Here is a 27,517-nt window from a genome sequence, read left to right on the forward strand (position 1 = left end):
AGCTGAGGCCTATTTATAACTCTCTACTCTTCAGTGGGTTAGGCTGGTGACATCCGAGGAGAGGCTCAAGGACTGTGTGCTCTTTTAAGGTTTTTACAGAAAATAAATATTTCTCTGGGTTCGTTAACTGTAAGTAGATCAATCCTTTTCAACGTATTCCGTTTGTTTTTTGTAAGGTTTTATGTTTATGCATTTTTTGTGACTAGTAAGGGATACACTCATTAAGGTTATTTACTAACACTGATCAAAGTTCCAATTCTTTTCATAACAATCAATAAAATAAGCAAGTAATGTATCTGTTTAGTGCAAGTTATGGTGCATACACACGGTCAGATTTTTCCTTCAGATCTGAACGATAACGATTTAAAAATCGTTCAGTCGTTCATATCTGAAGGAAAATCTGACATATCTGACATGCCTGAACGATGGACGATGAACGATGCGCGTTCCTGTTTGTCAGATAACGATATCTGACCTCTGATGTGTTTGCAGTCAGACTTGGACGATTCCATTCATTTTAATGCAGTCAAAAATCGTTCAATTGTTCAAATCGTTCAAAACTTTTGTAAAATCGTTCAAATAGTTCAATCGTTCAATCGTTCCTCTGACAAATCTGACAAATCTGACCGTGTGTATTCTCCATAAGATTGTAAAAGCACATTTTGATTGGTTGCTATGGTCCTACTGTTGATTTGAATATTCAAGCAATATTATAAAATAACCATCTTTAAGGTAATTTATGAATTGTAAAAGTGCAAAACAGCAGTTTTAATGCTATTTTAGAAGGTCAGGTGCCTACTTTTGTGCAAGCATGACTACTTATCAGTGTATGTACACGGATCTGCAGGCCAAGATGATGGTGGCTTGTACCTCCCAATGGGAGAAGCTACAGTAATGTAAAGGAGATTTTGTAACACAGGCTTGCCAAATTGGGTTAATTGAAAATTGTCAACAATTTGATGACAGATTCTCAAGGGTTTAAGCATACTGATTTCAGATATGATGACCAAATTTCTCTATCACCATGGTGAATGCGAAAATATGGGGAAATAGCATAATAATGGCTATTCTGGTTGAAACATATTCATATGTAAAAATCATTAAAAATAGTTCTACAAAATTATCGATAGATCATTTACAGGGATATATTGGCACACAGCTTTTCTCTTTAAAGGCTTACGTTTTCAGCTCCCAGATCCTATACTTGTATAAAGTTACGCACTTGAATCTTTCTGGTGCATTTCTGTGGGGAAGTAAATTTTGCTGTGCAACCAATGTTGTAAATGTTCAAACACATAAAAGGAACATATAATAAAGACACTTCCTCGTTTCCAGGACTATTTGTGCATACGCAGTAGCAAATAATCACTCAACTGGTCAAACATTGGCAATGCATCCAATGCTGAATCAGGCCCACAGGCTGCTTACATTATAGAAAGTTGTAGGCTAAATGCTCAGGAAACCTGTGTCTTGAGGTGTAGGCTGAAGCAATGGTGGAGTGTTAGAAACTGGAAAAGAGAGATTACAGTGTGCTTGTGTGTGGGAGTGTGTGTCAGTTTGTGCAGTAGGTTTGTGTGTACAGTAATTTTGTGTACAGTGTGTGTATACAGGGTTGTAAGCAGCAGCGGCTCCTGTCCTCTTACCTGTGGGGGGGGGGCTATTGCTGCTGCTGGTCTGGTCATGGCCGGCCAGGTTCCAGCGCCTGTGCAATGAATCTGGCAGGCGCCAGGACCGGCACAAGCGCATGAGCGGTGATGGAGCTGCACATGCGCATAACACTGGCTTCTGGGGCTGTCCGAAAGGCAGAGCAGCGGCTTCCACTGGGGCTGCCTGTCCTTTGTGTGACTGGCAGGTGATGCCTCCAATGGGAAGCCACCTCCAGTCACAGTGAAGCCAGTGCGGTCACGGACTACATATGGCTCACTGCAGTAACGGCTTTTACTGGGGGGGGGGGCTGCAGCCCACAGCCCCTAGGTAAATCTCAGTCATAAAAGTTTTATTTTGGGAGATATGTTGCGTGTACGAGTGGCTTAGTTAACAGAGAGCATATGCATGTAGGGTATTTATCTTTGTTTTTATCACCATTTTATTGAGAGTCCCAGCAGTTTTTGGAAGCAGAATTTTTTTAGGTCAACATTCATTGCCAAGTAAGATTAAGGGGTCTATTTACTAAGCCGTGTTAAGAGGCAGAGTGAAAAATGATAAGAAAGTGATAAGGTGCCAGCCAATCAGCTCCGTACTGTCATTTTTCAAACACAGCCTGTGAAATGACAGTTGGGAGCTGATGGGCTGGCACCTTATCACTTTCTTATCATTTTGTCTCCTAACACTGCTTAGTAAATAGACCCCTTAGAGCCTCATTTATTAACAAGTTTTATCACCAAAAAGAGTGATAAATTTCACTGTGTATGATAAATGGTGCTCCAGCCAATCAGCTCCCAACTGTCAAAGGTAAGAAAAATGACAGTTGGGAGCTGATTGGCTGGAGCAGCATGTATCATACACAGTGAAATGTATCACTCATTTTGGTGATAAAACTCGTTACTAAATGAGGCCCTAAGTGCTCAGTTATATTTGTGTGTTTCTGCATGTAGGGTAAGCTTGTGTCCAGAGGGTGTTTGTGTGAGTCGTTACTATATTGACTGTATATGCTTACACTAAGTTTCTGACTGTATGGGGGAGATTCAAGTCTGTACAATGCCCATGGCATATCGCAGCCACTAACAACTTTGATTCTGCTTTGTACCCTATGGAGGTGCACAATGTTGGGCAATGTTAATATAATGTGCGCATTGGTACATCGTGCCCCAACATCTGGCAGAATTGTATTGCCTCCTTATGTGTGTACAGGAAGTCTCTGTACACCATGTGTATAGTATGTCTGTGCATAGTGAATGTGTACTGTGTACAAAATGAGTGTGTACTTAATTACTACTTATAGTATGCATGTATGCAAGTTACAGCAGCCGTTCCATATGTGTGCACAGTCATTTGGTGAACAGTAAGTGTGTGCACAATAACTTTGTTTTACTATACATAGAGCATATTTGTCTACTTGTAACCTCAGGTACCTCATTGCACCTGGTGGGGAGAGTAGTGGTATATCTCACAGATAGGATAATCTCATCTCTTTCTCAACTTCATAATGCTGACATGTTAGAGAAAATAATTAATGATAACTTAGCAATTATCAATGATGGTAAATATCAGTGATATTGATTTAACAGATTAAATTTGTCAGTACCTTAAATTACTCTGTTGTAAGCAGGAGAACAATCTAGAATAAAGCTGGGTACACACCTATTTGATCGGGCAGACGATTGTATAGGTGTGTAAACAGTACCGTTGAATGAGCATTAGCCGGTAAATAACGTTTTAACGCTCTTGCAATTTGTCGCGATCGGGAGGTCACATCTTATGTTCTGTTTAATATTTGTCGGCCCGACCTCGCGATCCCATAGAAGCCCAAAAACTGTGCTATGTGTACACAGGGTGTAGTGTAGGGTGCTCTGCGGCAGCTGACGGGGTCATGCTGGGGACACGCCTCTCTGCTGATCAGGAGAATTTAACCCAATCAGACTCTGATCGTAAAGGTGTGTACCCAGGTTAATATAATGCAAAAAGTACACTGTATCCTATGGTCATGGGTTAGGGTGAGATTATAAGAGGAGTCACTTAAATTATATCTACAAGCAAACACCCTGAAATCCATATGCCACAGTACAGGTAACAAAAATTAATTGTGAGATGAATATCTGAGGGCATATTCTCAACCTTAATTTCTTCAATATTTAGAAAATAAGGTGCAACACAATAACAATAAAAACTAATGGCAACACTACTATTATTAAAGATGATGAAGAATAAAATTATGCGAGTTGTGTTCCAAATAGCAGATAGAATGGGGAAAAATATAATCATTTGGGTAGCATACCCAGTATGTGTGGTATTTGGTAGTGCAGTAACATCAAGTATTCTGGGCTCGATTCAGACCTGCTCGCAAGATGCGTTCACACGCAGCCATCAGCTGCTAATATATGCAGAAGCTGCGCTCGCACGGTAAAACACTAGTACATCCACTATGTCTTAGTGTGCAATGGCAGTGCGATCACAAGCCAGTCTTATGACGCCCCCTTTCCCTTCGCAACACACGTCATCTCCAGGAAGTGTATGCAATTTCAGTAACATCGAGTACCATCGGAACCGCTTGCAGCACTTGTGGTTGACCATACCCTGCCGCAAGCACTGCGATCACTGCAGTGTGAAACACAGCCAGGTGACATGTACAATGACGCTCCATGTTAATTATGCATGCCCATGAAACGCCGTAGAAAGCATAGCCCTCCCTGCGTTCGCACATCCCCGTTTTCACTGACCTTCCTGTCACCACACACAAACGGCTCAACCTGCACACAATCTAGCGAGCAGTCTGAGCTTAACGTGCGATCTCTTCCCGATCGCAGTGACTGGCTTGCGCACGCGCACTGCGACTTATACACATGCGCAGATAGCAAAAATCAGCCAGCTGCGAGCGAACGTAGCCTAGAGAGCGGGTCTGAATCAGACCCTCTGTCCCTTGAACAAGAATACATGTAGGTAAGTGCAGGGAAATAGGGATGCTTTGACAATAAGCACTGATCAATGTTTAGGATAAGATGAGAAATAGACCATGAAGTGTAAGGGAGTTCAAGGCCAAATCTCTGGTTTAAATTGGCCGCAATTAGCAAGGTGTAGGAACAGTTCTGTAAACTGAAACAGCTCTTTAAACACAAACCAAAGGCATGTATGTATACACTATAGTTAACAAGTGAGCCTCCTCTATAGTAGTACTATGAGCAGCAGCAGGAACCTGGAATAATGGAATGGAATAGGATACTTTGCAAACAACTTGAACAACTCTGGTCTCTTTCTTGATTTCTGTGCTGGAGCTGGGCTCTGTGTGGGCTGGACCTCTCTGTTCTATTTCTCTGGCCTGGACCTGGACTTTCTTTATTTCTCGGAACAAGGCCTATAACAATGGAACAGAACAGGATACTGGACTCTATTTTGACGTCTGGGCTGGATCTGAATTCCAGATCTAGAACTGGACTCTCTTGATACCTCTGCCAGCATGTTCAGGACACTTGGCACCTCTCCAACAATACAAGTTTACTTTATAGAGTTGTCAGCTTTGTTCTACAACACTTGTCCTAACTGTACGCATTCTCACATTCAAGCCTTGGGTGGAGATAAAGTGAAGGGAGATAAAGTACCAGCCAATCAGCTCCTGACTGCCATGTTGCAGGCTGTGTTTGAAAAATGACAGTTAGGATCTGGTTGGCTGGTACTTTATCTCTGCCCACTCCAAGGCTTTGTAAATAGACCCCTCAGTGACTATGGTGTGCTGTGTTCTGTCTCTCACTGGCTCCCCAGGGTATGTTTATAGTCCAAGTAAAAGAGACACCTAACTCTATGGGAGCACTCTGGATCTACTCCTGCCTCTCCCTCTGCTTAAATGTCAAGCTGTTTGTACCTGGAGGGCTATGAGGCCATTCATACTTGCCAACTCTCTCGAATTTGAGGGGAGCTCTCCCAGTCTACCGACAGAGTTAGTCATTCTAACAGAAGTGGCCGATTGGGAGGTAGAATGACTCAATTTAAATCCTAGCCCTGCTGTAAAATACAACGATTCATGGTTTTCAACAAAGGTGGATTGGGGCCATTAAGGCATGTAGCCCTGCCACTGCAAAACACTGCTTTAACAGCGAGGGTGGGCTACAATGATGAGAAAATGGCACCATGTCCCTGCGCCCATCGGAGCTCTCCTGGTTTACAGGAAGTCGCCAAGTATGATTTACAGACTCAGTTGCACACAGATATACAAGTGTCATATATCAAATTCATCACTGCAGTCTCCTGGTGTGTCTTAGTCACATCGCATTGCAACTAAGAGGCATTTTCAGGTTAAAAAGATGTTGTGCGCAAGCACACTCGCATAGGACCTGGTGTGCCAAGAGGGGCTGTTTGGTGTTTGTATAAGGACACATCTGTATTAGGGATGTGCAGGCTCGGATAGGTTCGAGTTTGCACGTGGAGTTCGGATTTTTCCCTCCAAAAAAACGGAACTCAGAACGAGGCAAAACGTCATCTTACATGGACGAACATCATCATTCCTGGACAAAAGACCAGGAATGATGATGTTCGTCCATGTAAGATGACGTTTTGCCTCGTTCTGAGTTCCGTTTTTTTGGAGGGAAAAATCCGAACTCCACGTGCAAACTCGAACCTATCCGAGCCTGCACATCCCTAATCTGTATATACATTTTCCCTCCTCTATCACATTATATAACATAATCCGCTGGAAGAGATTGAAATTTGTCATTTGTTTTGATGCAAACATAGAGGGCGATGTATCAACAGTGACAAAAATGGAGAAGTGTGCCAGTGGAGGAGTTGTCCATAGCAACCAATCAGCTTCTACCTATCATTTTATAGATTGTACTTGAGAAATGCCACCTAGAAGCTGATCTGTTGGCAACTTCTCCACTCTTTACACTGCTTGATACATCTCCCCCTTTTAGTCTCATTCTAAATAGCCAAAGTATTGTAGTATTATAGCCAATAGAGAGGTCCGCAGTGCAAGAAGTATTGAGTCGAGTATAGAATGTAAAAAATAAGCTGGTGTGTAGCTGCATGGATTAATTGTAAGCTACAAGCATGGATCTTACAGCTTTCTATTGGCTTACATGTCTAGTGCTGCATGCTAGGAAGAACAATGGCAGGAAACACATCACTTGCCCTTGGGCCCATACAAATCTTAAACTAGCTCTGGCGAGAACCTCATATCTGCCAATCCAAGACTGCCTGAGATTTTCATGGAAAAGGAGTCTGGCGGCTCACTATAACATACAAGCCATATTTGTGGCCTCCAAGGTCCCTCTTTCACATGCTAGCAGGGGTGGGCAATAAGCATCCCTCCAGCTGTTGAACTACACATCCCAGCATGCCTTGCAACAGTTTTAGCATGGCCAAATAGCAAAACTGGCAGGGCATGCTGGTATGTGTAGTTCTACAACAACTGGAGGGGCTGCTAATTGCCCACCCCTATGTCATTGGCATTCTACTGTATATGTCTATAGTATTGCTGTTGACAATGAAAATGTCAACAGCACCATGTTGACGTGAGAAATGCCAACATGATTGTAACGTGATTTACATTTTTTACATTATAACTTTAAACATGATGCTTTACTATAAGATGTGTAGTTATAATGCCGACTTGGTTAAGATGCTTTAAATCACTTTACAACTGTGTAAGCATTCTCCCGTAACATACTGTTGTCAACATTTGTTAGCATTAATTTCGACAAAGTAACTTCTTCCCATTGGCCATTGCGAACCCCCAACTATTACATCAATAAAACAATGCAGTACCTTATGAGGTCCACATGCAATACTATCCTCAACTCAATATTTGTTCATTAGGGCTGGGATGGTGTTTCATTTCCCCTTCCTCATTTGTGATGTCCTGAGAGTCTTCAGGACTCATTTTCCAGAACAACCTTGTTGTGCAGGTCCTTAAAACTAGCTACAGTCTCCAGAATCTTCTCTGTGTTCAGAGGTAGGTGCCATTGGCCCAACCCAGCACCTTCACTCTCACCTTTCGGCTCCTTTCCAGCAGAAATAGTCTAACTGGAGCTCATTGAAGTTCATTCAATAACATAGCCCAGTCTCTTCTTCCTCTTCACATTGTGAGTGAAAGATACAACCACCTCCACTGCCCCATGTCATTTGTCTGTTGAGATGAAGCAGTCAGTGAGATATGTCTTCCACTGGAGAATAATCAACATAATGCACACACCAAACACAGGGATTTCAGTGACTTCTTTCTTGCAAATAGTACATTTGCAAACCCTCCTGTAGAACCATTATAGCCATTACTGGATCTTGTTTTGGGGACAACACCAGCTTTGTTGTAAGAAGAGGATGATTCTGACACCACTGTTGCTTTGCATAGTGCTGCACACACTTTTTGACTTCCAACCCTTTCTGACTGCCAACCACTCTCCAGTCTGCTTTGGCAGCCTTCTATTCATCTTTACCCTCTTATATTATTTAACATATTTCGTTTTTTTGTGTTTGCTCCCTTTAGATCACTGCATGTAGATTTTAGGTGAATGTTGCACTGGCTCTGACTTTTTTATGTTTGTTTTTTGCCTTCTTCTCAGTAAGGTTTAGGTAAGTGGGGTATTTCTCTCATTTACTTATGCGGACTGTCCTCCTTTACTCACGTAAAATTAAGTGGAAAGAGTGACAGAAACCATATCCTCATTGCTGGCCTGGTCTTGAACTTGGGTTCAGATGAGGTGTTATCACAGCAGCTACTTCTCTTTGCTCCCCCCTCCCCCGAAACCTAGGAGTTGAGCTATACACAGCTGCCAAACCACAGTCTACAGTGACTGCTATATTTGCTCCAACCTGGAGTGATGGGACCAATATCTGCTTTAGTGTTAGGAGGTAGAGGTGCCGGCTTAAGGTGCATTGTAACTCTGCTATGGCACTGAGATCAGCTCACGCACTCAGCTGTTCTGCTCAATAAATAGTGAATGATCTGATGATCTATCATATTTGTTTAGTATCACAGTAAAATCAGCAGTCACTTAGATCACGCACGTGGGTAAATTGTACTGACAATGAGATGGCAATGTCACCTGCTTTTGAGTTGAACCCATAAGCAGAGAGGGGAATCAATGTTTGACCATATTTTCTGATATACAGTACTTGATCTAATTGTATATCATTTTGTTTAAGTATAATGTAAAGTAAATGGTTGGATATTCATCTTGGTGCATGTTGAACCAGGATATGAAAAAAATATATCTACTCAACAAACTAATTTAGGGCCTGATTCAGACCCAAATGGGTCGATGGTCCCCGACTGCGCATGCGCCGCCTCTGGCGTGCGAATGCGCGAGACCATACTGCAACAGCAGCTCCATCGCAATGGGTCTCGCTACAAGATGGGGCGGCTGTCAATGGTGAGTGACAGCTCGCCCCGTTTTGTAGGCGGGGAGGGGGGGTGGCTGCACAAACGCAGGCGTACCCTTAGGAACGCCTGGCGTTTGTGTACGGCCCTACTGACATCACTCGTGATGTCAGTAGTGGACTTCCTGCTCTATTAGAGCAGGAAGTCCACTCGGGCTTGCGAGAGCTGAGACCCTACCACAGGGTCTCCTCGCAAGCCCGATGGTCACGATAATCGCGACCATCGCCGGGCTGCCCGCAAAAGCTGTGCGTGGTCACCCACAGCTTAGTGAGCGGCCTGGAGGCCGAAAAAAAAAATCCCCGCCCTGATTCAGAGCGAGTGCTCGCAAACTGTGAGCGGCTCTGAATCAGGCCCTTAATCCAGTTATTAATACAGCCAAAATGCACAAACTGAATAACTTTTATTAATTAAATTATGTATCACATTTTTTTTAAACAGTTACTGTATGTTACCTTACATCTGTATTTTTATCTCAGCTTTAGGGAAAGGATGGGATTTCTTACGTTTCTTATACTACCTTTGCTCGTCTTGGGGATAAGTGGCATCATATATATATACCGAGAAGTTGTACGTCTAATGTCCAGATCAGCGGTGAAAAATAAAGTAGTTGTGATTACTGATGCTGTGTCAGGCCTGGGTAAAGGTAAGACATTTTATTTATATATATATTATATTAATATGTTGTACTGACACAGTAAATGCATGTTCTGATGTTACTGCCCACAAACATCACCATATTGGGGATTCAATATCTTACATTAGATGTCCCCAGACAACTGTTTACCATAATGCAGTTTTTCTCTGACCATTCTTATTGCATTGTGATTCGTTGTAGCCATTGTTTCTCTGAACGACAGTAAGAAAAAGAGATTTATTGAGATGACTGTTAGTTATTGGCTTAACTGGATAACAGAGTAAGCAGCAACCTGATGAACCTCTGAAATCAATCTCACCAAACATTTAGCTAATATATTTATCATATCAACCAATAATAGCAGTGACATCTTGAACAAGAGATGAAGGATATGCAATATCCACCCGTGCATTAAAGAGATTATACGAGGGTGGTTTAATAAGTAAGGTAACAAGACCTCCCACAAGTGTAATGTTCTCTGTTTCATTCTAATTACTTTCCAGTCCAGCGCAGGTAGACCACTGCTTCCACTCACGGCCATTAGACTGCAACTCATATCGGTTGTAAGATGGCGGGGCATGCAGGAACTTGGTCAAACATTGAGTTGCATATAGTGTGATCAGATTTCTGCATCTAAAGGGCACATTAGCGCTGAAATTCATTGCCAATTTGTCGAAGTGTATGGTGAAAACGCCATGTCACGGAAACAGGTTTGGGTTTGGTGCACTGCCTTTGATAACGCCAGGCCACACTTCACCAAGCACACATGTGATTTGTTATGGCGCTACCATTAGGAGGTACTGGACCATCATCCCTACAGCCCTGTCCTGGCACTGAGTGGTTTCCATCTCTTTGGATCTTTGAAGAAGCTCCTAGGTGCAAGATGATTCACAGCTGACTGTGAAGTTCAGCAAGCCGTCATATCCTGGCTTCAGTCGCTTGACATTGATTTCTTCTATGCTGGAATAGATGCCTTGGAGTGCAGTTGGAACAAATGCTTAGGCAAGTTTGGAAACATAATCTGTACCAAGGCCATACTATTGATTATACATATATGTACGAGTTGAACAAATTTATGCAATAAGAGGTTTTGTTACCTAATTTATTTAACCACCCTCGTAATATGTTTATTAAATGGGTATTGGACTACATCTTAGATATGCTGGCTTTGAGGAGCATATGTATCAAAGCTTGGGTAGAGATAAAGTACCAACCAATCAGCTCCTATCTGTCATTTTTCAAACATACATTTATCAATGAGTTTTAACTCGTTGCATATGATATATGGTGCTTCAACCAATCAGCTCCCAACTGTTATTTTTTAAACAGATAACACTTGGCAGCTGATTGGCTGGAGCACCATTTATTATATGCAAAGCGTTTTATCACTCGTTGTGAGTGATAAAACTTGTTGACAAATGAGGCCCACAGCCTGTAAAATGACAGTTAGGAGCTGCTTAGTTGGTACTTTATATCTCTCCACTTTATCTCTCTCCAAGGTACGATACATATGCCCCTGAGACTGTTAAACTTACACGACTTTGTATCTGGTAGTCATTATATAGCTATGATTTTATCTAAACAGAGCCACAGTACAAACTTAAAGGTACGGTAGCAGAAATTCTGAGATTTGACTGACAGATACAGGGGAGGTGGCTAAACAGACGCACGGGGATGTTGCACCTTTTGGGAGTGCCACAGGCATGTTATGGGTGTGTTAAAATCTTGTGACATTTTCAGAATGCTCCAGGGTGTTCCATGCTGCGGGAGCTCGACTGGTTCTCTGTGGGAAAACTTGGGAGAAGCTGGAAGCATTACATGATGCCCTCATCAGTGTAGCAGATCCAAGTGTGGTGAGCTACTACAGTATTTTATATCCTCAGTAATATCATAATTAGGGAGGCCAATCCCGGCCCATTTTTTCAATTTTAGGATAAAAAAATGGGATTGAGTAGGTGGTGGCACTAGCAGGCAGCAGCAGGTCTCAGTGACTGCACTTCATCCTTCTCCTGTCCCTCAGTCCTCATCTCTCTCCCCCCCTCTGTCCCTCAGTCCTTATCTCTCACCCCCCCCTCTGTCCCTCAGTTCTTATCTTTCTCACCCTCACCCCCCTCTCTCCTTATACCCCGCCCCCCAGTCCTTATCTTTCTCACCCCCCTCTGTCCTTATACACCGCCCCCCAGTCCTTATCTTTCTCACCCCCCTCTGTCCTTATACCCCGCCCCCCAGTCCTTATCTTTCTCACCCCGCTCTGTCCTTATACCAAACCCCCCAGTCCTTATCTTTCTCACCCCCCTCTGTCCTTATACCCCGCCCCCCAGTCCTTATGTCTTTCTCGTCCCCTTCCCCCCAGAGTACCGGGGAAGTTCCAATCCCGTGATTCAAATCCTGATGGTTTGAGGCCAAAATCCCGGGATTGGCCACCCTAATCATAATGTTACACCCATAGTATGAATCAGCCTTTTACATCACAATACTATTTGTTGTGAAAGGAATTCATTGTTTTCAGGGAAGTTACATTATCAGTTATTGATAAGGGAATCATTTTTGATGATTAAAGATTAAAAAAATGAGGTCCATGAATTGAACCTGCCAACAAGACGGTATGGTAAGCAAGACATTTACTAGCGATACACATAACTGAATTGTTAAAATGAACAGAAGAGGGCGTTAGACACACTTCATAGAAAGAAATGTAATTTACTGTATAATGACATTAACTTGTGTCTTCCCCAGACATTTACACCAAAGCTGGTTCTGCTGGACATTAGTGACATCGATGATATTGAAGTTATTGGCAAAGAAATCCTGGATTGCTACGGATGTGTGGATGTGTTAATTAATAATGCTAGCATGAAAATAAAAGGACCAGCACAGAGCGTTACCTTGGAGCTGGACAAGAAAATCATGGATGCCAATTATTTTGGTCCCATTACATTAATAAAAAGTAAGTTTTCTTTAAAATATCCATACATAGCACTCTCACCTGGTTTAAGCCTGTTGACACAATCATTTATTGCTCCCTTTGTACTATTTAATTAGTTGTAGCCTAATTATTTCAAAATTCAGCCAGGTAATGTAAGCTAACACACCCTTAACATTTAGACATATGAAATCGGACAAAATAAGTTCTGCCCCCGATCCATCTGCCCCGTCCAATCAGAAACAGACACTTTTGGATAAATTCTGCATTATTTTATTTAAACTCCTGATACACACTGAACACTAGGCCTGATTCAGACCCACTCGCGAGCGCACAGCGCATGCGCACGCCTGAGCCGGCTCCGGCGTGCGCATGTGCGAGACCCGGCCAGCGACGGGCGCTCCGTCGCTATGGGTCTCTCACCAAAACGGGGTGGCTGTCGATTGTGATTGACAGCTCTCCCCATTTTGGAGGCGGGTAGGGGGGTGGCAGGCCAAACGGAAGCGTTCCCGAAGGAACGCCTGCCGTTTGGGGGCGGCCTCAGTAGTGAGCTTCTGGCTCTATTAGAGCTGGAAGCTCACTGGGGCTTGTGATGGACGAGACCCTACCACAAGGGTCTCATCACAAGCCCAATGGTCGCGACCATCACCTGGCCGCTTGCAAAAGCTGTGGGCGGTCACCCACAGCTTAGCGAGCGGCCAGGAGGCTGGTTCAAAAAAAAAATGCCGCCCTGATTCAGAGCGAGCGCTCTGAAAGAGCGTCCAGCTCTGAATCAGGCCCTCTGTACACAGTGCAAACAGAAATCACAGATCTGGTATACCCTGTGCACTATACAGACACAGGTCACACTAATATCACACACCTGATACACACTGAACACTATACACATGTAGGGCCGGCACTACCACTAGGCAGCTCTAGGCAGCTGCCTAGAGCGCCGGCCACTGAGGGACGCCGCTGGAAGTGTAGTGCAGACCGCACATAAGTGCAGTCCACACTACACAGTAACAAACACACAGCCGCCGGCGCCGATGGCTGTGTGTTTGTGTTAGCAGCCGATGAGAGTCAGACAGACTCTCATTGGCTGCTGCGCCCACTGCCGGAGCCGGGCTGGAGCTCATTCATGAGTTCCATCTTCCGGCTTCCGCAGTGGGTGATGGGAGAGATTTCATGACGTCTCTCCCATAATGTAGAGCGGGCCGGCCCGGGAGAACGGAGGAGCGGATGCAGGAGTGGGGATTAAAGTTTTTTTGTTTTTCCATGTGTGTCTGTCTGGACCTGCTGGGGAGGGTGGACTACTACTTGAGGCACTATATAAAAGGCACTGCATCGGAGGGACCACTGCTGGGGGCACTGCATAGGGGGGATTACTACTGGAGGCACTATATAGGGGGACTATTACTGGGGACACTGCATTGGTGGAACCACTGCTGGGGGCACTGCATAGGAGGGTCCACTACTGGGGGCACTGCATAAGGGGGGCCACTACTGCCGGCACTACTAGGGGCGCTGCATAGGGAGGACTATTACTGGGAGCACTGTATAAGGGGCTCTACTGGGGGCACTGTATAAGGGGCACTACTGGGGTCACTGCATAGACGGGACCACTGCTGGGGGCACTGTATAAGGGCTTGTGTAGCTATCCGAAGGTGGAGAGTGGGGGGGCACAAGGCTGAAGAAATGCCTAGGGTGCCAAGAAACCTTGCACCGGCCCTGTACGCATGTCATACTCCTGATACCCACTGAGCACTATACACAGTGCAAACCAAAATCACAGGCCTGATACACATTGAGCACTATACAGTCACAGGTCACACCAATATCACCAGGGATGTGCAGTCAGGGTAGGCAGGAGAGGCAGAGCCTCCCCTGTCATACTCCTGAGATCTAATATAAAAATAATTAGAATAATACAAAGTAGATATTTATAACTTATAACATCTTCTTTGTTTATTGTAATCTTTGCAGCTTTTTAGAGCTCCCTGGGACTGCAGGGAGATGAGAGACGAGGCAGCAACAGCTCAGCCTCAATTCTGTATAGTGAGACACTGCTTGCAGAGCTGGGGGTGGGGCCACTTCATGGGCAGTAAGTTGCTCTGAAAGAGAGCTAATAGAGGCATGCCTCTGAGCACTGATGAACATCTTGGATGTATCATGTGACCAGGAAGTGCACTGCAGTGTTTAGAGATCGGAGCTGTCAGCAGAAGCAAGAGACAACACAGTGATGCCGGTAGGAGAATCATTGGACAGTGAAGCTAAGTTTAGAGAGGGGAGAGTTACAGTGAGTAGGGGTGAGACTCGGAGCACTTCGACCCATCTCTATGTGTGCCTTCCCAGCCATTGACCTTACCGCACGTCACTGAATATCACACACCTGATACACACTGAGCAGTATACACATCACATCTCTGGTCACACCAATATCACACACCTGGTGCACACAGCACTATACACACGTCACACCCCTGATATACACTGAGCACTATACACACGTCACACCGCTGATACAGACTGAGCACTATACACAGCTCATGCCAATATTAGAAAATTGATGCACACTGATCACTATACACATTTCACTTAATTTACAATCAGACAATTTTATATCCTGCACATGCAATGCTATTGTTCTGCATATTTGAACCTATTAATATGGGAGAAAAGGAAAAACTAATTTGCAGTTTAAGTCTGCAAATATCCCGGCGCTCAATACAGAGATAAATAGTGTGTTCAGTGCCAGCTGCAAATAATAAGTGTTTGGTCAGAAACCCAGAGACAAAAGTCTCCACAGCAAAAAAACAAATGAAAAAACAAATCTTTACTGCGCTAAGCACTTCTAATAAATTTATGTATAAATATCTATATCAGGTTTGCTGTCTGTTAATAAACAGGAGGCTTGGTATAAAATAAAATTTATATTTTAATAAATACAATACAATCCACATACAAAAACAACAGAAAATTAAATCATGTGCACATGAATAGAAATAGATCATGTAGACACCTGTAGCAAGTATATATCTCTCTAACTGTAATATGTTTACTAAAAGAAATTAAATGTAAGTAGCATTGGCTGAGGTTCCACAGCACAGCGTTCTAATGATGCCACTAATGCAACAATGTGGCTTTTGGAGCAACAATTGGATTCCAATGATGAGATAGTCTAAGCAGCTTCGTTCCGCTGCTGGCAATACATTCACTACTGGCATCCCAGTGTGAAGTAAAGTCACGCTGGAGAATAAAGGGTGGAAGGGGGGAAAAAAGTAATACCTCAACCCCTGGATGGCCGTATCCACACTGTTGTCCGTCCTGGCTCAGCCCGTCTATTTGCTGTGAAGCCGCGGCTGAGTGAAGCTGACTGCCGTGTAGCGGAAGACCAGGGCTGCCTGTGGGGCGGTTGCCATGTATCAGCTAGCAGTCGACTCCAAAGATGAATCGTCACTTTATAGAAATCATCCAAAGCGCAAAGCGGCAAGTTACTTGATGCTGTGGAAAAAACCTCATATGCCTAGGTGATGATGTCAACGCGTTTCGTCCCGTAAAACATTGGGACTTTCTCAAGACTGTGTGCCATAACTAGTGGCACTTCCTTAAATCCCTCCAGGCATTAACAATAATTGTTTAATTGATTAGGAACACCAGATGATCGTATATCCTTTAGTTGGTATCTTACTCTGTGTATCTAGTTTAAAGCCCAGTAATAATACATATATAGAGAGCTAAAAATGTCACACTTATTAGCCTGCATAATACAGTTATAATAAAAAATCAATAACACTAAAAATAAAAATAAGATGAATATACAATTTATTAAAAAGCCTCCTGTTTAAGTTTCTAATAGTTTAGTGACATCACTGATTTTCTATATTCATAAAGCATCCGTTAAATGCTTTTACTTAACATTATTCATTAAACAATTTCTTAATTGTGAATCTACATACTGTGTATATGTTTTACAATGTTCGTGTTCCCTGCAGTATGTAGGCAGGACAACGAGATCACTAAAATGTAGATTTAGGGAACATAGACGTAACATTATTAATAAATCACCTACACATAGTGTTTCACGTAATTTTCTTCATTCTCATAAAGGTGATCCATCGAGTTTGACGGCTGTGGGAGTAGAGCAAATTAAAGTCACTACAAGAGGGGGAAATAGGTTCCATCAGTTGTGTATGAATGAGTCAGCCTGGATCTTCAAATTGGACACTCTCCACCCCTTAGGACTAAATGGGGCATTAGATCATGTCTCATATGATTGACATTGAACATCACTCAACTAGTCTAAGTTAGATCAGCAACCATCGTTACGTCAGGAATTGATGAGGGAGGGATTGATGTGGCGAGGGACGTCTTTCGCAACCTTCTATCAAGTACCTTTTCTCACATTACTAATGTTAGAGTACAGGACTTTCTAGGCAATTCCTCAACGATATCTTCAAACACGATGAGACACTCATATATGAGGGATGTTGGTTGCAAGTTTTAGAATACATTATCGGTTATCTGCCAGTTTATTTATTGCACGTATATATATGTTTATTCTCGTATACAGGTAGTGTTTTAATTACTTTTCTTTAACTCATTTATTTTATTCTTATTTATTTATATTTTCTTTTCTTTTTTATTTTATTATTATTATTATTATTCTTTTAACATCATATTTTTATTTTATTTTATTTTCATATATTTTATATATATTTTTTTTTTGTATTATTTCATTTTATATTATTTCATTCTATTAATCAATTCCATTATTTTCATATATATTTTATTAATTATTTTATATATCCATAGATCTGCATTATTAAAATGCAATTCAATTGTTTTATTCCATTTCACATCTCATTATATATTCTACTTTATTTATTTCATTATACACATTAATAATTTACAAATTTCATCTTGCTGAGTTAACTTATAAAAGTCACGGGCAGCGATTCTCAGATTGGCGTATCTGGAGAGATTGGCGTATCTGGGGAGATCGGCCGGAGGTCCGTGACATACAGTATGAACAAATGGTTCTGGAATGAGCATATAGATGTGAGCAGTTTGCATACAGACTCGCGAAAGTACTGTAAGGACACAGTTTTAGCCATGAATTATGCCTAAGAGATTCTACAATGTTAGTCTAGAGGGGGCTGACTTGCAGGTACTAAAATCTGTGTGTAAATCTGATGACGGATGCAGCCTGTGTTTTATCGGATGAAAATATCTTAAGGTGGGTACACACTGCACAGATATATCTGCAGATCGAGTGATCTACAGATGATTGTCATTCGTAGTCATACACACTGAACAACCATCATCTGATTTGGCCACGGGTCCTGGCCTTGGGTGTGTCCCACCCCCCTCCCCGCGGCCTCTGCTGCATGTGTACGAGTGGTAAAATCGGGTGCCACTCCCTGCCTCCCAGGAAGGCAGGCAAGCCTCCCGCAAGCTGCAGACCCCTCCTGCCCCCCCCTCCCCGCGATTACATGAGAATCCCTGATTCACGCCGAATCGCGTAATTTTGGCCCCGCCCCCTGCTACACAACGCCGGGTTTATTGTATTGGGGCGGAGCCAAAGTTACGTGATTGCGTGGCCACGCCCCCCCAAACCCCCCCCCCATTTTGCCGATCTGGCTGCCCCCTCCCGGAAGGGGCAGACAGTATGTTGCCATCTCCGGCTTTAAGCACTCCCATTTATGCAAATACAATAACATTAATGCATTACCGGGTAGTTCTGACACTGCAACAATAATAAAAAATAAAGTCTGTTTTTTTTTTCCGGATGAACAAAGCTGTTGTGTGTGAAACTAGCCTTAGCGTTGGTATATAGGTTTGCTAGGTCAGTCTCCAGAAAAATTTGACTGTTTGGTCCAATTTCCCATAAATGAGGTCATAATGCATAATTTTGGGATTTACTGGTAATGAAAATTATAGGTTTACTTCACTCAACAATTAGACTGTAAATATCTGACCTTCCTGTAACCATGGAAACAAATCATAGACTCCATTACTCAATCTATATAGTAGCAGTGGTTGCTAAGAAGAGTCAGTTATGGGCAACCTATCTTTCAAATGACAACTTCTCTGTGTGTTTCTGAGTTCTCAACAGTTGATTTCACTAAGAAATCATATTTCAAGTATCTGGAATAATTTCTGTATCTTGTAGCACCCAGCATACAGATTTTAGTTCTATAACATAATCTGTGAGTGGAGTTACCTCTTACTTGTTGTCTATGGTATTAAAAGCTTTTTACCTTATCTCCGTAAATGTATTTACTGTATATAGTTATAATAATAATAATAATAATAATAATAATAATAATTGCCTCTTTGTTTCTCCAGCTATTCTGCCTCATATGATTTCAAGGAGGACAGGACAGATTGTTCTAGTAAATAACATACAGGGTAAACTGGGAGTTCCATTTCGTGCAGCCTGTGAGTATTTACAGCAGTACTATTTAATAGCTCATTGTAATGTACATTTTGTGGATCAGGTCCTTTCTAGTTTTTCAATGGTATGTTCTGTATATGTAATGTATTATTTTTCTGCTTACACTAGACAAAATTCTAGAGAACAAAAAAGTGGGTAGCGACAATATGATCGCATTTAACTGGTCTGAATATTGGGAGTGTCATGGGCGTGCAGTGAGAGTCTCATGGGAGAGTTGTGGGAGTGTCATGGGAATGCTGAGGGAGTGTCATGGGAGTGCTGAGGGAGTGTCATGGGAGTGTTGTGGGAATGTCATGATAGTGTCATGAGAGTGCTGCTAGAGTGTCATGAGAGTGTCATGGGAGTGCTGATGGAGTGTCATGGGAGAGTTGTGGGAGTGTCATGGGAGTGCTGTGAGAGTGTCATGGGAGAGTTGTGGGAGTGTCATGGGAATGCTGAGGGAGTGTCATGGGAATGCTGAGGGAGTCTCATGGGAGTGCTGAGGGAGTGTCATGGGAGTGTTGTGGGAATGTCATGATAGTGTCATGAGAGTGCTGCTAGAGTGTCATGAGAGTGTCATGGGAGTGCTGATGGAGTGTCATGGGAGAGTTGTGGGAGTGTCATGGGAGTGCTGTGAGAGTGTCATGGGAGAGTTGTGGGAGTGTCATGGGAGTGCTGAGGGAGTGTCATGGGAGAGTTGTGGGAGTGTCATGGGAGTGCTGAGGGAGTGTCATGGGAGAGTTGTGGGAGTGTCATGGGAGTGCTGTGGGAGTGTCATGGGAGTTATTATTTTTCTGCTTACACTAGACAAAATTCTAGAGAACAAAAAAGTGGGTAGTGACAATATGATCGCATTTAACTGGTCTGACTATTGTGAGTGTCATGGGCGTGCAGTGAGAGTCTCATGGGAGAGTTGTGGGAGTGTCATGGGAATGCTGAGGGAGTGTCAAGGGAGTGTTGTGGGAATGTCATGATAGTGTCATGGGAGTGCTGTGAGAGTGTCATGAGAGTGTCCTGGGTGTGCAGTGAGAGTCTCATGAGAGAGTTGTGGGAGTGTCATGAGAGTGCTGAGGGAATGTCATGGGAGAGTTGTGGGAGTGTTATGGGAGTGCTGAGGGAGTGTCATGGGAGAGTTGTGGGAGTGTCATGGGAGTGTTGTGGGAATGTCATGGGAGAGTTGTGGGAGTGTCATGGGAGTGCTGAGGGAGTGTCATGGGCGTGCAGTGAGAGTCTCATGGGCGTGCAGTGAGAGTCTCATGGTAGAGTTGTGGGAGTGTCATGGGAGTGCTGAGGGAGTGTCATGGGAGAGTTGTGGGAGTGTCATGGGAGTGCTGTGAGAGTGTCATGGGAGAGTTGTGGGAGTGTCATGGGAGTGCTGAGGGAGTATCATGGGAGAGTTGTGGGAGTGTCATGGGAGTACTGAGGGAGTGTCATGGGAGAGTTGTGGGAGTGTCATGGGAGTGCTGTGAGTGTCATGGGAGAGTTGTGGGAGTGTCATGGGAGTGCTGAGGGAGTGTCATGGGAGAGTTGTGGGAGTGTCATGGGAGTGCTGAGGGAGTGTCATGGGAGAGTTGTGGGAGTGTCATGGGAGTGCTGTGGGAGTGTCATGGGAGTTATTATTTTTCTGCTTACACTAGACAAAATTCTAGAGAACAAAAAAAACGGGTAGCGATAATGTGATCGATTTTAACTGTTCTGACTATTAGGAGTGTCATAGGCGTGCTGTGAGAGTGTAATGGGCGTGCTGTGAGAGAATCATGTGAGTGTTGTGAGAGAGTCATGGGAGTGTTGTGAGAGTGTCAAGGGAGTGTTGTGAGTTTCATTGGAGTGCTTAGAGTGTTATGGTAGTGTTGTGGGAGTGTCATGGGAATGCTGTGGGAGTGTTTTGAGTGTCAAGGGAGTGTTGTTTGAGTGTCATTGGAGTGTCATGGGAGTGTTGTGGGAGTGTCATGGGAGTGTTGTGGGACTGCTGTGAGTGAGTCATGGGAATGTTGTGGGAGTGCTGTGAGTGTCATGGTAGTGTCATGGGAATGTTGTGGGAGTTTCATGGGAGTGTTGTGAGTGTCATGGGAGTGTTGCGAGTGTCATGGGAATGCTGAGGGAGTGTCATGGGAGTGTTTGGGAATGTCATGATAGAGTCATGGGAGTGCTGTGGGCGTGTCATGGGAGTGCTGTGGGAGTGTCATGGGAGTTATTATTTTTCTGCTTACACTAGACAAAATTCTAGAGAACAAAAAAAGTGGGTAGTGACAATGTGATCGCTTTTATCTGTTCTGACTATTGGGAGTGTCATAGGCGTGCTGTGAGAGTGTAATGGGCGTGCTGTGAGAGAATCATGGGAGTGTTGTGAGAGAGTCGTGGGAGTGTTGTGAGAGTGTCAAGGGAGTGTTGTGAGTTTCATTGGAGTGCTTAGAGTGTTATGGTAGTGTTGTGGGAGTGTCATGGGAATGCTGTGGGAGTGTTTTGAGTGTCAAGGGAATTTTGTTTGAGTGTCATTGGAGTGTCATGGGAGTAATTGTGGGAGTGTCATGGGAGTGTTGTGGGACTGCTGTGAGTGAGTCATGGGAATGTTGTGGGAGTGCTGTGGGAGTGTTGTGAGTGTCATGGTAGTGTCATGGGAATGTTGTGGGAGTTTCATGGGAGTGTTGTGAGTGTCATGGGAGTGTTGTGAGTGTCATGGGAAAGCTGAGGGAATGTCATGATAGTGTCATGGAACTGCTGCCGGAGTGTTGTGAGTGTCATGGGAGTGTCATGGGAATGCTGCGGTAGTGTCATGGCAGTGTTGTGGGACTGCAGTGAGTGTTTAACGGGAGTGTTGTGGGACTGCTGTGAGAGTGTCATGGGAGTGTTGTGGGAGTGCTGTGAGAGTGTCATGGGAGTGTTGTGGGAGTGTCATGGGAATGCTGCGGTAGTGTCATGGGAATGCTGCGGTAGTGTCATGGGAAAGCTGCGGTAGTGTCATGGGAATGCTGCGGTAGTGTCATGGGAATGCTGCGGTAGTGTCATGGCAGTGCTGTGGGAGTGTTGTGGGAATGTCATGGGCATGCTGTGGGAGTGTCAAATGAGTGCTGTGGTAGTGTCATGGCAGTGTCATGGGTGTGTAGCATGTGTTCTCTGCTATTCATGCATACAGACAAGAGAAGCCAGTTTCTAATGGATCTCTTACACCTCTCATGGGGCTGGTGCAGGTGGCAATACTAATGATGACTGTTGCAGCTGTGGATGGAAAAACAGTGGGCGGAGCAGTTTCCCGTTTGAAGCCGTACGAGTCCTTTCATTCACTTTATGGAAACTCACATTTGCATGCAGTAGTAAATCAGGCTTCTGTGTAAACACAGGAACTTTGCCTGTAACTTAGAATCAGCCCTTTAATCTCCATCTGTGCAAAGGTTTCTATAATGTAAGAATGGTAAAACTGTGGAATCTGCTCTCACATGGACTTCTATTGAAATCGCTGCTGTAGTAAAAAATAATTGGACATTTCCCATAGAAAATAGAATATATAGGTCTGCTAGAATGCTACTCACCCATCTCTAATTACAGATAGGTCCTGGGATTATCCCTACCTGGCACAGGTATGGCAAATTTGCACTTCCTTTAAGATGACTGAGGGTCTGTGTAGCTGGCAAGCCACATGTGTAGTGAGTCATATACTAGTGGCACTAGCCATGGCCAATTAGGTGGCTGCGTTTCACATGCATCAGAAGAACTGCTGTGTGTGCCAAGCAGGAGGCATTAGAAACACCATTTGAAATGACAACTAGAAGCATTGCCTGGTTATTGTACTGTGGGGGTCATTCAGACCCGCTCGCGAGCGCAGGACGCTCGCAAGCGGGTCGATGTTACCCCACTGCGCATGCGCACGACGGAGGGAGCTCCGTCGTGCGCATGACCTGGCTAGCGACGGGGTAGCCGTCGCTCCGGGTCTCGCACCAAAGGGGGCGTGCTGTCAATGTTGATTGACAGCACGCCCCCTTTGGTGGGCGTGCCGGGGGCGTGGCTGCCAGGGCTTGCGGCAGCGAGACCCTACCACAGGGTCTCCGTCGCAAGCCCGATCGTCGCGATGGTCTTGACCATCGCGACCATCATCATGGACGCTCGCATAAGCTGTGGGTGGTCACCCACAGCTATGCAAGCGTCCAGGAGGATGCTCCATTTTCATGTAGGAGGGCCACGATTCAGAGCGAACGCTCTGGTCAGAGCATCCGGCTCTGAATCAGGCCCAGTGTGCCAGTATTGCAGCACCTTCACCAGCAGAAGATGAAGACTGGATTCTGAGACTCCAAATAGTACCCTGCTGTGAAAGAATTGTGATATTAAATGACTACATCATGGGTGGGTGAGGAATGGTTTGGATAAACCATGTGCCATATGTGTCTGAATTTTGCCATCAGAAATTGTGTGAGGAAATCAATGTGTGAATGCAGAACAAACAGTTAATAAGCTACATAGATGCCACGGGTGTAGTATAAATGATTGACAATGTAAAGGTCGCCAGTCAATGAGTCCGCATCAGATGGTCGACATGCAGTGTGTCGACAGGGACAAAACTAACAAAATGTCGACAATGTAGAAGGTCGACATGGACAAAAGGTAAACAGGTTCAAATGGTTGACACAAAGGGGGCGTAGCCCGATCCCCGTAGTCCTGACTACTGTGCTTTTTACTGGGGGGGTGGGGGGGGGCTGCTGGAGGTGCAGACTGCCCTGTGTGCAGTGCCGGCTCCCTCACAGTGTCAGGAGCTGAGTGCTGTACTTAATACTGCAGTGCAGAACCCGGCTACTGTCACTGAGGGGGAGTCTGCACCTTGATGTCACCCCTCGGCGGGGTGACACCCGGGTGCGGCCCACACCCCACTTGTGATGCCACTGTCGACGCATTTTTTTTTCCATCTAACCCTAACCATTGCCTATCCCTCCACCTAGTGTCTAACCCTAACTATCCCTTCCAACAACCTCACCTTCCCCCAAGTGCCTAACCCTATCTCTAACCTTAAAAATGTTGAAAAACTATAAACAAACTTGTGTTGACCATTTTTTTGTGTCGACCATATGCATGCCAACAATTTGAACATGTTGACCTTTTGTTCCTATTGACCTTCTGCACTGTTGGCCTATTGTCAGTCAACCTTTTGTACATGTCGTCATTTTGCCCTTGTCGATATATTGCACGTCGACCATTTGGTGTCGACCAATTGACTATCTACATTGTCGATCTTCTATCCGGAGACCAGATGCTACAGTTAAGTGAGTGTTTTATAGGGAATGGATATACAGTACAAGAGATGTTTAATTCATGCATTAGAAAATGTTCAGTTATAACTATAACACAATCTTTGTGCAGATGCCGCTTCTAAACACGCAATTCAAGGGTTCTTTGACTGCCTACGGGCTGAAGTGGAAGAGTTTGATGTGTTTGTGAGCACTGTGAGCCCCACATTTATCCGGTCATATCACCTTCAACCCCAGCCTGGGAACTGGGAAGCCTCCATCTGGAAATGTAAGGACAATTACTTTCCTTGTACATTTACCAGTAAAGTGAAAATAAAGGAAAGATAGGTTGTATAAATGGTGATGTGCCTTTGTTATCCTTTTCATGAAAGTCAGCACTGTTTACTGAGTAAATAAATGAAGGTTCTCACTGTGGGCCTGATTCAGAGATGTAAGATATGCCATTGCAGCTGTGATCCCCTACACATTAGCTGGGCAAAAATATGAAAATGTCACAGAATGCGGCTTTGCAAATCCAAGCACCTGCGTACAAAGATGCAGCATCTGTTGCAGATCATTTGATGATTATAGCTGGGAGTAACACTATGGCTACTCAGAATGGTCGCGGTAACTGAGACTCCACAACCACTTTCACTGCGTATGGAATTGCAGAAGGAGACAGTGACACTCCCATTCTGCTGTGGCACACCCCATTCTGCTATGACATGCCCCATTCTGCTGTGACACTCCCCATTCTGCAGTGACACGCCCCATTCTGCTGTGACACTCCCCATTCTGCTATGACATGCCCCATTCTGCGGTGACACGCCCCGTTCTGCTGTGACACGCCTGCGTTCTTTGCTGCCACTCACTGTTACATCCCACAAATGCTCCCTGACTGTCAATCACACTGCGATTTAAAATTCACTACTGTAATGTACCATAACACTTGCACAGTGCGACTTAGATGCATGCGCAGTTTACCGATCAGCGCTCAACTGCGTAATTGTCACCATTGCGCCCATCTCTGAATCAGGCCATCTAGTCACCGACTTGCAGGAGTAATTAATCAGGCTTGTGAGTAATAATTTCTGCAGCAGTCAACTTTGCTAAATCTGTTTACATACCTCAGCATCTGTACTGAGGTGTAAGCTCCTGTCTACATGGTAGGCTGCAATATATTTCTTCATTACACCTAGCTCTGGAACATTTTACTGTAGTTCAGACACCCACCTGTAGCTCATTCTATGTCACCAAAGGCTTCTATGGGTGAGCAGCACACTGGTGTCCCTGCACACGCAGGTTTAATAATAGCAGTAGTGTGTACAGTAGTGCAGATACAGCATGTGTGGAGATGTACAGGTACTGGTGTTGAAATGAATGGGCACCAAACACATAAATTATTCATATACAGTACAGTCTTTTACTCTTCTATTCTCCATGTACTACACTTCAGACTTTCACCTTTTTCCACTTCAGAACATTCTGTACTTACAGTACAGTAGTTACAGCAAGGCTTTGTTGCGTTTACATTAACACTAGCAGCAATCATGTTCGTTTCCAAAGGGGCATCATTTGACCATGGAGTTGATGATTTTTCTGGAGTGATGCACTGTGGGCTTCTCTCAGGGGCATCACTTGGTCGAGGAGTTGATGATTTTTCTGGAGTGGTGCACTGTAGGCTTCTCTCAGGGGCATCACTTGGTCGAGGAGTTGATGATCTTTCTGGAGTGGTCCACAGTGTGACCACATGCTTCCCTCTGGGCTAATCTCTTATGATGACCACATGCTTCCCCCTGGGGTCTGCATTCTGGGAACAGGTAGCCTCCAAATACTGTACTTCTTTGAGGAAGCACCTATAGTTTCACCAGCAAGTTGTACTATCAACAGCCCGATCAACTGCCTAGATCCCATTCAACACACTCTATATCCTCCACTAGTAGGTTAATCGGTGAGGGAATAATTGGGGCAGATGTACTAAGCTCTGAAAAGTAATAAACTGGAGAGTGATAAACGACCAGCCAATCAGCTCCTAACTCATTTTTCAAACACAGCCTGTAACATGATATTTAGGAGCTGAGTGGCTGGCAGTTTATCACTCTCCAATTTATCACTTTCCAGAGCTTAGTACTATACATGCAAATACTGTATAATCCACCTTGTAGTACTTGTAAAAAGTTATACTAATTAGTTTGTTGCTGTGGAGCACTGAATGGACTAACTAGGCTGTGAATGGCCTAGATCTGGATATTCTTATTGGTGTAGTAAGGGCTGTTGGGGCACATGGTAATTGACAGTTAAAGTACAATTTTTAGGATGTATGTTGTAATAGGACTGAAAGGTATAGGAGAGATAGATCACTATCAGTCTGGATGAATAGTAGTAAATTGAACATTATGTGGATAACAAAGACAGATATGTAGTCAGATAGTGAACAGTCTGATGGTGTATTGTATTCTGCAAATAAGAAATGGGGAGGTGTTTGGGTGACAAAATTGAGGGGGTAAATGTTAGTATGACACTGTAATACTAATAATAGAATATGTGTGTAGGGTAATTTGTGTTGGGGTGGTTAGACAGAATGAAGGGCTCGTAATAAATATAGGATAAGGGTCTCGTGTAAGTAATAGGTATGAGAAAGGAGGTGGTTCACAAAAGTAATAAAGCAGAGATAACTACAAATAATGATAAAAGAATAATGGATTCAATTAATTATGGATATATAATCATTGAGTAATAAATACATAATTGTGCTCAAATACTGTAATCAAATAACAAAAAATAAAATATGAACAAATTAATGGAATAAACTATGAGTATAAATAAATAAATAGAATAGGTAATTATGCTTCAAGTAGTGTGTATTGTGTTGAATAGATATTTACGTCCATAAATGTCCATCTTGTTGCAGATTGTTGTTTTGGATATTAAATCAGTACTACTGTAACTCATTAGTGTTTATTTTACTTTCATGTAGTCTTTTTCAGAAAACTTTCTTACGGTGTGCACCCTGTGGAAGTTGCAGAGGAGGTTCTCCGCACAGTCAGCAGACGCAAACAGGAAGTGTTCATGGCTAATCCTGTCCCAAAGGCTGCAATTTACATAAGAACCTTTCTGCCAGAATTATTCTTTGCTGTGGTGGCAACAGGTGTGAAAGAGAAGCATTTTGTGGAAGAGGAGAAGTCAATGTAATATCCATCAAATAATATAGAAGACAAACCCTTTACTTCACATTTTATTTATTATGACTGTAGGGATCACAGCTGCATAGGGGTCGATTTAGTAAGCCTTGGAAGGAGATAAA

General features: G+C 43.8%; 1 protein-coding gene across 1 annotated transcript; it reads left to right on the plus strand.

Annotated features, from left to right (window-relative positions):
• The first annotated feature begins 44 nt into the window (after positions 1 to 44).
• DHRS7C (dehydrogenase/reductase 7C) lies at positions 45 to 27,501 on the plus strand. The gene is made up of 7 exons (XM_088482728.1): positions 45 to 129; positions 9,502 to 9,668; positions 11,400 to 11,512; positions 12,396 to 12,606; positions 18,916 to 19,008; positions 24,347 to 24,502; positions 27,191 to 27,501. The coding sequence occupies exons 2-7, from the start codon at positions 9,515 to 9,517 to the stop codon at positions 27,403 to 27,405; spliced, it is 942 nt and encodes a 313-aa protein (XP_088338854.1). The 5' UTR covers positions 45 to 129; positions 9,502 to 9,514; the 3' UTR covers positions 27,406 to 27,501.
• The last annotated feature ends 16 nt before the right edge of the window (positions 27,502 to 27,517 follow it).

Source organism: Taudactylus pleione, unplaced genomic scaffold (genome assembly GCF_031769625.1).
Source record: "Taudactylus pleione unplaced genomic scaffold, aTauple2 ptg000290l, whole genome shotgun sequence".
In the NCBI taxonomy this organism is placed as follows: Eukaryota; Metazoa; Chordata; class Amphibia; order Anura; family Myobatrachidae; genus Taudactylus; species Taudactylus pleione.

What these genes read in the sequence shown, in the direction of transcription:
- DHRS7C (XM_088482728.1), top strand. Translation starts at nt 9,515, where the DNA reads ATGGGATTTCTTACGTTTCTTATACTACCTTTGCTCGTCTTGGGGATA. An exon ending in GTGTAGCAGATCCAAGTGTG is followed by an intron (nt 11,513 to 12,395) that starts GTGAGCTACTAC and finishes TGTCTTCCCCAG; the next exon opens with ACATTTACACCAAAGCTGGT. An exon ending in TCCCATTACATTAATAAAAA is followed by an intron (nt 12,607 to 18,915) that starts GTAAGTTTTCTT and finishes TTGTTTCTCCAG; the next exon opens with CTATTCTGCCTCATATGATT.